The sequence below is a fragment of the Tympanuchus pallidicinctus genome, unplaced genomic scaffold (assembly GCF_026119805.1).
Source record: "Tympanuchus pallidicinctus isolate F22 unplaced genomic scaffold, pur_lepc_1.0 scaffold14, whole genome shotgun sequence".
Taxonomy (NCBI): domain Eukaryota; kingdom Metazoa; phylum Chordata; class Aves; order Galliformes; family Phasianidae; genus Tympanuchus; species Tympanuchus pallidicinctus.
In genome coordinates, this window is record NW_026294659.1 from 12,079,774 (window position 1) to 12,092,977 (window position 13,204).

The following is a 13,204-nucleotide window of genomic DNA, read 5'->3' on the forward strand; positions in this document are numbered from 1 at the left end:
AGAGTGGTAGAAACAAATGTATAAAGAAAGTGAGGCTGTATAACAAAGGATTTGGTTTGAATTTTCATGCTGAAATTAAGGATGATGAAACCCTATCCTTTCCATACTGCTTCAGTTTTTGTAAGGCCTGTGTTAAGGAGCCTTTCTGATATACAGGGGGACATCAGCAATGCCCTGGCTAGGATGGCGTGGAGTTTACCAGTGGTGGGACAGCGTGTCTTTGTGTCTCCTAATGGCTGAAAACCCCTTTTTGTTCCTGTGTAGATCACACTGATGGTTCCTCCAGTAAGCGACAAATGGTGTTTGGCATTGTTACGGCCATTGACCTGCTCAACTTTGTGACTGCGCGAGAACGGGAAAGAAAGATCAACTAAAGTCAAGGAGCAGTCAGGAGCCTCTTCAGTAATATTTTGCAATCTCCAACAAAGAATCAGGTTTATTTCTTAGGTTGAATGGTCTGTTAAGGTGTTTGTTTGGAAATTCTGAAAATAAGCAGTTAGCGATCCTGGTGTCAGCTGTACAGCTAATGCTTTCTACTCATTGCACAGTTTCTGGGAGTTTGTTTCATAATCAAGTTACATGATATTTCTGAAGACAATTTATTTTTTTACCTATATATATATGTGTGTAAAAATACTGCCTAAATTAACTGGTGTGTTCCTTACCTGTTGTGTCCAAAGCCTGGCTTTTCAAAAATATTGTCAGATGAATTAAATATGTTGAAAAGAGTTATAAGGCAGAAGTCTAAGAGCTCTGGAAGGCATTTCTTTTTAATGTGCGGGGTTGTTAAGTTAGACAGTATAGCGTAGAAACAAAAACATGGAATTGGGCTGTGAAGAAGGGAGTAGGTATTTCCCTTTTGGTGACGTCAGTGTAGAATGGGAGCAGAGATTGAGGGCTGGAGTTGAGGTTTGGTTCAACCAGCTCCTCTGAGACAGAGCTGACTTGGCTGACAAACAAAAAATAGTGATTTGTTCTACATGGTGCACTAGCTCTCACTGCAAAGATAGACCTTTCTCTTTATTCCAACTATACCTCAATTAGTAAGCATGGATGGAAAGAAAGAAAGCCTGAGCTTTTTGCCCGAAGGTTGTTTGCCATTCTTTGCCAAGAATGAAAGTTATGATCAGTAAGAGTGACATTTCTTAGCTTTATCTCTTCTTTCTATTCTGCTGGCTTCCCTGTGACAGTGGAATTGAACTGTGTGCCACAAGGAGAGGTGTTCTCTGTCCTCCATCAGAAAGCTCTGTCCCACATCAGTGCTGAGCAAAACCATGAAGCAGAATCTTTGCACGTGCCTATTGGCTGATGGTGACTTGGCGGAGGCAGGAAACACAAAGGTAGGGAAGAGCTCAAAGCCAAAGTGACACCAGAGATGCTGTCAATCCATCTGCAGTGTGACTGGCTGGTTTGTCTGCTAGCTGCTTCTTTTTCTGGGGCTAATAAGAACTTTGTAAAAAAGCTTCAGGTAGATATGTTAGTTCTTTAATGATGTAACAATGGAAGCTAGGTTAATTCCACGCTTATTCCGTTTACCTCCTTAGTCATCAACTCTCCTTTTTGGAATAGGGTTAGTAATGAAGTAATATAACACAGCCTCCCTTGAGAACTCACTTTCATCAAGAATGAGTGATGGAGACTGGTAGACTAAACAAAAAAAAAATTGGGAATTGGGAGTTGCTGGGTTGCAGTCAGGAGAGGAGAGAAAGGAAGCAGAAGTCACCAAAGAGATCTGCTCTGTTACTTGGATGGAAGCAGGTGGCCTTGCAATTTTAATTAACAGGTTGATGCTCTATCCCTAGTGAATTATTCTACAGGCAGAAAATAGTCTAGATCCACTCTTTGAGACTCTGTTAGTGCCTGGATTCATCTTTTAAAATTGTTTTCATAGAAGCTAGACAGCAAGAGTCATCAGTTTGGCTCACTGGGGAGAGGAAGAACACTCCAGGAATGATTCATCTTTAATACCCATTGTGGAACAGGGCTGAATGACACCAGAAGATACTTACCTTAAAATATGGCTTAACCATTAAATTCATAGAATTGTAGAATGGTTTGGGTTGGAAGGAACCTTTAAGATCATCCAGTTCCAACCCCCCTGCTATAGGTGGAGACGCTTCCCTCTAGACCAGGTTGCTTGAAGCCCCATCTAGCTTGAGTGTGTGATAACCTCTCTGGGCAACCTGTGCCAGTGTCTCACCACCCTGACATTAAAGAATTTCTTCCTAATATCTAGTCTACCTATACTCCTGTGAGATTTAAGACAACTTTTGCTAAGACTCTGGAATAAACTGCCATACAATCTAAAAATTTGCCATTTCAACAACAATTGGTTTTAGAGGACGGTAGGTTTCTTTAATTTTTGTTGTTTTGTCTCATGCTTTGTAGCGGTTCTGCCAGTGACAGATGTAAGAAGTCATCTTTCAAATGGAATTTTGGAGCTAATTCCCCAAGGGGTCATAAATATATTAGTACAGTTAAGGGCAAGTCTTAGCAATTCTAACAGCTTACTTCTTAGTGTAGGCAGAACCTGTGAATGGTCAGTTGTATGCACACATTAGTATTTCAGCCCAACTTTTAAGTTTCTTTCCCAGTTATTTCAAATACTGTTATCAGATGTATTTCCTGGGAGTACCAAGAGGGACTTATTTCTTTGGTTCTATTTTCTCTGCATCCTTGGATTCTGTGAAAGAGTCTGTACTTCACTGAGTACTGCTGACTGGAATATCTGCTACAACCATAGCTGTTAATGTTGCTGAATTTTGGCATTACTGTTGCTCTTAAAAATTTACTAATTTACTTTACTAATCTGATTCTTCTCCATGTTTTTCCATCTGATCCTGTCTATGGGGATAGAGGGCACTTAGTTTCTTTCTCCTTTTCCTTTTGTGACTGTAAAACTCCACATCCCAGCCTAACAGAATTTGGCAAGACATCTGAGGATGGCAGGCAGAGGGCAGTTGCCTCACTTCTCATAAGGGCAGTACAAGAGAGACATAGGATTGCTATGTTCAGGTTGAGGAAACAGATTAATGGGCAGCTTTACCTTTGACACAGTGGGAAGTATGAAGATTTTAGCTTTTTATTTTAGTTCATAAATTAATCTCTGCTATGTCCTGAAAACCAGGTGGTGCTTGTACAACAGAAGGGTTGACCAGAGTTGGCAAGGAAGAAGGGCTGTGAGTCAAAAGCAATCCAAATAACCCAAATTAATCTAACTGTGCTGCTCTGCATGCAGTTTGTTAGGAACTGTTTCATGCTCTGAACTGGCCCAAGGAGATGCTCACTGACTGCTCTTATTCGGAGTAGCAACCCTGTATGGTCAGTGGAACTGGGGAAATAACTGGAGTTTCTGAATGATTGAAAAAGTTTCCAGAGCTCTCTCCTGTAGCAGGGATGAAGACAGCAAGGGGATGGGAGTTCCTGCAGAATGGAAGTTCCTGTGATGCAAAAGTTCATCAGCGTGATGCTTTACTGCATACCTGAAAGTGCTCTTATTACCTTGATCCTAGTGACAAGCTGTAGGGCTATATATTACTGCTTTACTGATCTCTCTTTCTTTTTCAAATATTATGAGGACCAGGAAAGACATTGCTGTTTGTTTGGTCTTTAATCCAGAGTTTGAGTCTAAAGCTTGAACAGAACTTTTTTGTTTTTTTCTTCTGAAGTGGGTGTCTGTATCTTCTGTTTACTTGTGCTGGTTAAGTACATGCTGACCATCAGCCTGGAAACTATTTTGCACATGGTTATTTATATAAACTGTGCTGTGTCACTGTAGGAGAATATCGGTCCTTTTGCTTTTCTTTACTCTGCAAGAATGCTTTTATTTTCTCATATGGAGACTTTTATCCGATAGAAGCTGTACATTCTGCAAGGAGTTATCAAGCAAGAATGTTAGGATCATTTTGAAATTGTAATGACCAATATTATTACTTCCCACTCTTTCCACAAGCTGTGGCTGACTTCAGAACTCCTTGTAGCCAAGTTTCTTTTAAGTGCCTGGACCAGTCCCCTGCCCACCAAGTTGCTAAATGGTTTCTGGAAAGTTCTGTTGTGAGTTTAGCATATCGTGCTCACTGTTAGCAGTTGCCTGGTACTGCGACTGTTGTCCAACAGGCTTTCTAACTGTGTAGCATCAGCACACTACAATGACAAAGGGAAGACTTTTTACGTTTTAAGGAGCTGGGAAAAATTCATTGCACAAACATTTGCAATACGATGTAAAGAATTCAATAAAAGCTATTTGATTGCAGAATGGCTCTGTCTGGTTTGTTTATCAGTGGCAGTTCAAGCTGGGAGTATGTTAGACTGTAGGCTGTCAGAAATTTCTCGGGGCTTACCCTATTACAGAATAGGGAAGGAAATAGGCAGAGGTAGGGCTGAAATGTGACTGAAGTTCCTACTGTAAAAGTTGCCAGTGTGGTCAATTGGATAGGTGTTTGTGAATGAATACAAAGGGTAGGGGCCAGCCTGCCACGCTGTGAGGAGGCAATGAGAAGGAGATTAAGGCTAATTTGCCAAGGTAAGAGATTTATAGATGTAAATGCCAAGCAGGGAAACTGTACTGAGGATAAGGAGCTGCTGGCAGGAGCCAGTGTGACTGCATGTGTTTCAGAGCTATATGTACATGCTGCTGCTCAGCTCTGTCCCCTCTTGTCCAGTTGCTCAAGGTAAGCAAGAGTAAAAGCATTTTATAGCTGTCAGGCAAGGATGTAAACCTTTCACCCCTTGGTTTGCAGTTCCCATTGCTTTGTGGGATCAGCCCTTGCTCAAATGTCTCCAAAACACATTTGGATCATGCCAGCCTGCCTCACTGGCACCTTTTTCCATCACCTGCAGGATGGAAAGGTGCAGGATGGGTCGCCTCAGCATGCGTCAGGTTCCAGGGTCATGCAGCATGAAGTTGCAGCTACTTCATGAGTTTTTTCAATAGGAACTCCATTTAGTCTTCCTTCTCTGGTGCAGAACGTGCTTTATCTCCAGCTTACTATCTGTGGGGGGAGCAACCCAGCAGGTGAATGGTGCATGAAACGTTCCACATACATCCCTTTCATATTGATTAGTCAAAATGCTGTCCTTGTCCACAGCAATTGTGGTTCATTGCCTAACCTTCAACTTTTGGCAGTCCACTGAGATGCAAAAGTGGTTGTGATAGGCAAAAGGCCAGCATTGCTCCCAGGCTCACCTTTGCAAAGCATGGCGTGTGGTTCCAGCAGTAAGGCCAAAGGCTAACGAAACACGGAGAGCAGCTGGCAGCTTGTGGGATCAAGTTCCACTTTGGGAGTAGGCAAAAGGCGTTCTTGCCATGCTGCTGCTCTGGCTGTGGTCCCAAGTGAGGAGCTGAGCTCTAACAAATGTGAGGTGTTCAGGTGTTTTAGCCAGTGCAGCTATGTAACTGCAGTGTGATGCTTCCCACATCCATGGTGTGCCCAGAGGTTGCCCTGTCAGTAGCAGCCCTTGGGTTTGCTTGTTGCAGGCAGTGGCTGCGTGCACCCCAGATCTGAACTTTTCTTGATGGCTGAGGCCTTGCCAGGCCTGTGCTATCCCTAGCCTTAGGGCAGCCCCTCCTCGTGGATCACCGACACAGGGAAAATTACTGGGTATAATCTTCTGTTCAGGCTGTGGAGATAATCAGAGGACTTCAGTCCGGAAAGCTACCTTATGAAAGCAATAAATTCCCTTTGGGAAAGAAAAAAAAAAAAAAAAAGAAAGAAAACACACGTGATTCTAATGGAGGTGCCACTACCTTTTGCCAGTGCAAAGTAAAACTAAATCCATCTGAGCTTTGCTCATGGAATATTCCTTGAGGACGTTGTGTTTACCAGAAGTGTGCTGTTGGAAGGGGAGGTGTCTGTAAAAGGGCCTTGGGAGGATTTCCAGCTGTTAGCCTTCCCCAGAGAAACAGAGCGATAACGAACGTAGCCAGGCTGCCTACCTCTGGGCTAGTGTTTCTGTGGGAGTGGCAAGTGGGCTTCTTTCAGCTGAATAGGAGCTGCCCTGGCCCTCTGGGGTCAGTTAGGGGCTGAAGCCACAGGCGAAAGAGAAGGCTTTGGGCTCTGGTCCTGTCCCCTACCACTGCCATCCCCATCTGCCTGCCCCAGGTCACGCCTTCAGAGGCTGGGGAGAGTGTATGAGGGGTGAGGAGAGGCGACGTGGAAGCAAAGATGGTGAGCACGGAGATGTGGCTCCAGGCTGGCCAAGAGGAAAGAGAAGGATGGGGTCAGGGTAAGAGTGAAGACGAATTGAGGATAGAGGTGGCTGAATCCCACTTTGGGAACAACCAGAATTCTTAGAGCTGGAAGGGACCCTTAAAGGCCATCCAGTCCAGGTCCCTGCAATGAATAGGGGACATCCACAGCTAGATCAGGTTGCCCCAAGCCTGAACCTGGGATTCAGCCATCTTTGTGCCAGGCCTGAATGCCTGCCCAGAGACTGTGGGCTGGCTGCTGGGCCTGAAGCCAGCTCAAACAGGCTCGTGCTCTAAGGACTGGCCTGTGCTTCCCTCTGTGAAGAGCTGCAGGGAATGTGGGAGAATGCATGGCTAAGCCCAGCTGCTGCTTTACTCCATGCCAAGCAGGGTGGGTTGCTCAGTGCTATTGCTGGAGGACAGCGAGGGACCTGAGCAGTGACGTGGCCATGAGAAAAAGAGCCTGTTCTTCCTTCTGTGGGGGAAATTCACTTGTAGCCTATGCACTCCTGTGTTATTCTTATGAAAATAATATGTAGAAATCCAGACACAAGTGCTGTATACACTGCAGGATGCGCTGTTTTTTCAGTAGCTAACAATACATCACTGCTTCTTCTAACAGATGAATGTTCTTTCACACACAGGCCCACTCTCAGGCTTTGGAAAGCAGCCTCCTCTGTTAGTGGCAACCAGCTGCATCTGTATAACCAAGTGTCCTGTGTGCCTGTCTGCGCAGGCCACCTCAGGAGTCCACACATGGTATAACATGTGACAGATACTTCAGAGTCCATGATTCTATATGAGTTCTATGATAAGCGTGGCCAGCAGGGTGAGGGAGGTGATGCTGCCCGTCTGCTCTGCACTGGTGAGACCTCAGCTGGAGCACTGCGTCCAGATGGGGAGTCCTCAGTACAGGAGAGACATGGAGCTGTTGGAGCGTGTCCAGAGGAGGGCAACAAAAATGATCCAAGGGATGGAACACCTCCCTGTGAGGACAGGCTGAAAGAACAGACCGTTCATCCTGGGGCAGAGAATGCTCCAGAGAGACCTGAGTCTACCTTGCTCCCTTTGCCTAGCTCCCTTTTTATGGCTGGCTGGTTCTCACGGGTCACTGTTTCCGGGCCTGGGGACAACACAGTTCATAAGCAGGATCCTGTGAGGCCAAAGCTGCAATGTAACTATTCTGACAAAATACAGGGTGGTGTGAGTCTGTTGTGGCAATTTTGTATTTCACCCCTGTGGGGTTTTTTTAGCTCAATACATTTTTATTTTGTTTATACTCTGTTGAGTTCCCAGCAGTAATATGACAGGGATAGCAGTGCAGACCCCAGCCAGTTTCCCATGAGCGACTTCTTCCTCTGTTCTCAGCTCAGGTACAGAAAAAGCACAAAACCCAAGTCAAAGAGCCTGGTGTGCTCAAGGTGGGTGACTTCTAAAAATCAGACTTGATCCAAAAAACACTTTTGCAAATATCTGCTTTGTTTTAGGCTGAAGAGATCTCCGTTTCTTTCAGTTTGATCACTGACAAATCTTTTTTTTTAACATGGCTTCAAGCACATGCTGCTTCAGAGGGCAGCCAGGGAGAAGTGCCTGGGTTATTCTGTAACTGCAGCGCCCAGCAAACATGTCCCTTACCGGGGTTAGGGCTATTTGCAGCTTCTTTATGAGAGATCTACACGATCTACGTCACATCAGATAGCCCCCAAGATCCTTCTACAATGGATTACCTCTCGCAATGTTTTCCAGAGATTTCATTTATTGCAAAAAGACCAAAGGTAATGCCATTCCTGTGCTAATAACTAAAATAGTCTGGTTCTTGGAAAAGTTTCCAGGATAAGCGTTCCTATAGGCATTATTTTGGCTTGACTATAGCAGCGTAGCTTCTTCCACCACTGTGTTGTGGGGAGCAGGGCACAGTGGCGAGAAGCAGAAGGGAAAGGGGGGATCTAACCCCCCCCCTAAGGGAGGGATTCTCACTCTTCTAGGAGATTCGCACCTAGATGATCTCTCACAATGGCCCCAGACAGCATTTGGGAATCACTGTAGAGCAGAAGACATTTACTGCTCTCAGGCAACTTACTACTAAAGCCATTGATCAGGAACAGAGAGGTGTTGGGCTGGAGAATGCATGAAAACTAACCCGGGTTCCTGGGTTAGTGGCATCATGTCTTTTCTGTCGTTGCTAATGCCTGATTCAGCAAGGTACATGCTGGCGTAGACTAGACCTGAATTGAAGCAGCAGTCTAAGGCGCAAAAAGAGATCAGATCATGTTCTGAACTGACCACAGCATTGCTGGGGGTTGAGCTGCAATCACTTCTGAAGATAAGTATGAATTAAAATACAATAAATCGTTTATCTTTTTTATGTCCCAATCATTTATGATCAGAGAGTAATCAGATTCTGGGCATAATTAGGTATAGGGTGGGACCCAATCAGCATCATCTCTACAGAGCGCTCTGCTGTCGCTCATTGGTGTTCACTATCAGAGGGCACATATAAGCTTGGAGCTGGAGCACAGTGAGAGCACTTGGACAGTACGCTGCAGGTGGTGAGTATGGTTTATCTCTTACTGAGCGTGCTTCTTTTATAATGGTGAAGTGCATAGGAGCCATGTGTACTAGCCAGGTAGCTGTTACCATGAAAAGGCTTGAAAGGAGGATTCTGGTGGCCTCTGCTTCTGAGCCTGATCAAAGTTTAACTCTGACCCAGGGAGTGTCTGTGCTTTCAGCAAGCTCTGAGTAAGTCTTCAAAGCAGGGAGGCTCCGTCTTTATGCCACACGGCCAGCTCAGCTGGGTGATGGAGCAGGCTGTCCGCAAAGCCTGTCTGCATCCTTGGAGGTCTGCAAGACCCAAGAGGATCCAGCACTGAACCTGTCTGAGCAGGAGACTGAGCTGGGGACCTCCCAAGGTCCCTTCCAGCCTAAGTCCCTCTGCAATTCTTTTGAATTGATTCTTCTGCATTTGTCTTGCTCTCATTTTTATAGAAATGTTACTGAATTGCATTAATGAATAAAATAAAATTACTGAATAAAATAAAGCAAGAAATTAGCAGGTTCCTATGAGCAGAAAAAATTCACATAGATTCTCTCTCTGCTGCTGATTTCCATTCTCCCCCAAACCACTTTGAAGTATTTCATCCTTCTTCTTGTTGAAGTTATCAATGCAGTCTGATAACTTAATAAACACAATCTTTTATCTGCAAAGTACTCTATTAGCCTATGATCTTTGTCATATTATTTCAGTAAGTGGCAGCCGCTGAATGTTACCATGCCCGCCTCTTGGATTGTTTCCAACTCCAGTGGATATTTCCATTATCTCTTGCACCTTCTGCCCAGGCTTTTCTAATTGGGTGTATTGCACTCTGAAGAGACTTGAGGGCTAATAGGAGACACCTACAACAGGACACGTTTGACAGCTGGTCAAATAATAGCTGAAGTTTCAGCTATAGCTGAAGAAAAAAATTAGGGATATAGGTTAGATTTCTGGTGAACAAGAGAAGACGTTGCTCTGCTTTGTGATGGAAGGTGACTTGAAACCACTTTGAAAGCAGTGTGGGGAGATGTTTGCATTGGACATTGCTCTTTTCAGCATTGCTCAGCTACAGACCTTCCACAGTGGTCCCATCCCCCTCCCTGTCTGTGCTTCTCAAGCAAGCAAGCACATTAGCAGGATGAAACTGCTGAACTTATCAGCAGGAGAGTGGCTCCTTGATGTTGCGTCAGGCCTTAAAGAGATAGTGGGAAGGTCAAGCTTCAGATTGTCTGCAATCTTGCATAGACACTACTGAGGTTCCTATGCTTCAGGCTTCAATTTCAGTTTCAGAACTACAGTAGTTCTAGATGTATCTTAACTTCAGTATACTAATACAGACTCTGGGCACAGCTGGGCAGAGATTTCAGAATGATTCCAGGTTGACAGGATATCTGTTTCCACAGCACTGCACGAGGAATTAACCAGCTCTTGAGAAGAAAAGTGACGAATCCTCCATCAGTAAGGAATGTAGATGTTGATATAGTCAAGGGGCGGGTTTGGGTACTTTGCTCTCTGGTCAGCTAGAAAATACATCCAACTCTACTCTGGGTGACTGAATAAATGGAAATCCCATTCCTTGTGTTTTCTTTCAGGATGTTAAGGGAGCTGAACGTAATGAGCCAAATGTGACCTTAGTTTAAAAAGTGTAATGCTTTTCCCTCCACGTGATTCTGTACTTGGCATCTCAGCACACCAGGTAGTCTCAGAGGCTCAGTTTTAGGGCAGGCTTAGCTGCAATTAGCAGCGACCCTGGGGCTTGTGGCACTTCTTGTGGTAAGGAGCTCAAAGGCTACAGGTCCCAGGTTGCTGTCCAGTGGGGTAGAAGGGCAGCTGAGGAGGTCACCTGCCTTGGCCTAGGGCACCTACATACGAGTCGGGGATATTACGGGTGATATTGGCTCCTCACATGGTCAGGTGAAACATGAAGTCTCTGGGACCAACCACTTAAACTGGGTGTGCAAACCTGGATTGTATGCCTGCATGGAGGGAGGCAGTAGCAGCAGGTCCTCTCTGGTGATCCCTACAGCTCAGTGTCAGCCCATGGCTGTGCTCAGCTGCCTCAAGGGCAAAGAGGCACAAGTTGAAGCCAGGACAGACTGGCAGCTGGCCAAAGAGTTGCACTCTTTAGAGCCTGGTCAAGGAGACTCCAGCTCCAGGAAAGGTCTGCATCGGGATGCTTAGGCATGTAAGAAGACTGTGTGGACCAGCCTCTGCATAGGTCAGGTCCACGCTGGAGCTGGAGCTTGGCTTTCTATGGTGCAAGGTTCGTCAGTGTAAGCACCCCTGTGTAATGGAGCTCAGTGGCCTGAGGGAGGATTGGCTGGTGTTCCTCTAGGGAAGGATTTAAGGGTGACCTAGAGACAGTGCCTGAAGACGGCCATGAGCTCTTCTCATGAACACATCACCAAGGGCCAGAAGGCAGCATTTCTCTTCCAAGTGACCCCTCAAATCTCCTATCCTTGACTCACTGAGAGAAGGGCCCAGCACACAGGCCTGCTGGAATGGAGATGGGCCTACAATACACCTGGTTAGCCACTGCCCAGCCTCCCAGGGGCCAGCACCCACCAAGGCTAGGAGATCAGAGGAAAAGGACCCACAGAAGAAACCCTCACATTGCTTTGTAGCAGCTAAAAGTTTCAGCCTCTCTCTGCCCCGCCACAAAATGGTGAAGATGGGCATAAAAGAAAAAAAATGCTAGTAAAATCTTACTTCCAATGTTTTAGTTGGTAAACAGTGATAAGCAGTTTATCTGTGCTTTACCCACAAATGACTTTTGCTCCTTCTCAGTTAATGCATTAGGTAAATAAGGATTTGCTTGGGGAGACATTCTCAAGGCTGACACAAATCCTAGCTTGCAAGAAAACGTATTTTTTCCCCTTTAATCTCTCCCAAGAAGCAACAGGTTTAATGGTGGTTGGGTATAGCACAGAGAAGCAAAGTTTGCAAGGAGAGTTTTTAATCAGATCATCTGCATCGTCCAGGTCATTTTGGTCTGATTGCTCTGCACACTCATGGTCTCTTGCTGTATTTTGGGCTGCAGTATGTGCCACCAGGCTGCCTTAGGAAGAGGGGTGGCTGCTCAGTGACTGGCTGCAGGGTTCTACGTTCTTCCAGAGGCTTTCTTTTCTTCTGAGAACAAAAAAGCATCAAACATGCTCAGGGGGAGCTCTGTGTACCCAAGTTTTCTTCATGTGTCTACTTCCAGTTGCATTGCAGCTAGCTGGTTACTTGGCATATATAGTGGCACTGTGTCTTCTGCTTGAACCACTAGGAAGTGACAGAGCTGCCTGGGGTCTTGGCTCAATCTGACCATGCCATGCAGACTCTCAGGTATCCCAAAGAGCTGATTTTTGAAGGCACAGGAGCACAACTCAGGTACAGAGCTGGGCCCTTGTTGCTGCCAGGCTCCACAGTTCATTTTTATCACCCATGCCTGGTGCTCTTCTTGAAGCTGGGGTGGCAGGGCCAGGCAGCAACATGCATTTATTAACCTTCACCTTCAGAGAAGTTCTAGCCTCTGGCTGAAATCTGTTATATTTCTGTGTTTCAGGGACGCCCGCACAGAGTGAACCCCAGCCCCATACACCCGGCTGGTGGAGAAGCCACTGGAAAAGCACAGTGCTGAATTCAAACAAAGAAGTGACTGCAAGTGGGTGAAACCAGTGAGCAGAAGGAGGATGGCAGAAATGGTAATTAAGGCTGCCCTTGGGCTCATATGTTGGGCCACAAGTCATTTAGATAACCGTGACTCATCCATAATAGTATTCTGGCTGCTTGCTTGACTGTTGTGAGTCAGCAGGGCTTTGTAGGCACTACAAAGCCTGGGTGCAAGTCTCCAAACACAACCCTACTGAGCTTCAAAGTCCCTTTATTCAGCAAGGGCTGAATAAGGACCAATTCATTGTGTCCATAAGCCAGAAAACAAATTTCCAATTACCAAAACATTTATTTTCTCAGTATGGATGTTTTTCTTAGTCCCCCCAAAATGGCTGATGAACTGCATAGATGATCACTCCATGGATGGTCACACCATAAAGAATCACATGAAATGAAAACTTCATGTAACTGTTTATCCTGTTTCTAGTACTGGTCAGAATACCAGAAATTATAGCAAACACTGAGAATAAAACTAAACTTGACCTTTTCTCTGTATTTAGAGTATTCTTAGAGTACCATTAAGAACATTGTATTTAAGAACCACTAATGAATTTTATCTCTGGGAACTTATCTAACCCTTTTTTTGTTCCATGTTAACATGTCTGCTCCTATAGCTGTTTCTGATGATTTCATTTGCCTTGTTCTTCAATGCTGTGAAATAGAACTGTGGAGTCATACAATCACTAAGGTCGGAAAAGATCACTAAGACCATACAGTCCAACCACCAGCCCACCCCCACCATGCCCACTGCCCACGTCCCTCAGTGCCACATCCACACGGCTCCTGAACACCTCCAGGGACGGTGACTGCACCACCTCCCTGGGCAG

At 45.4% G+C, this 13,204-nt stretch overlaps 1 protein-coding gene across 4 annotated transcripts in view; it reads left to right on the plus strand.

The window, feature by feature from the left end:
- The window catches only part of CBS (cystathionine beta-synthase), a 56,137-nt gene that overhangs the window by 23,025 nt on the left and 19,908 nt on the right, over positions 1–13,204 (plus strand). For 2 of the 4 annotated variants that reach the window (XM_052674238.1, XM_052674240.1), the window contains exon 17: positions 265–4,255. The exons of 1 other annotated variant lie outside the window; for it this stretch is intronic. In XM_052674238.1, coding sequence (XP_052530198.1) covers positions 265–374 — 110 coding nt within the window. In that variant the 3' untranslated portion in view covers positions 375–4,255. Of the gene's footprint in view, positions 1–264; positions 4,256–8,638; positions 8,737–12,270; positions 12,410–13,204 lie in introns of those variants that run through there. One more of the 4 variants, XM_052674241.1, reaches the window with a different exon arrangement.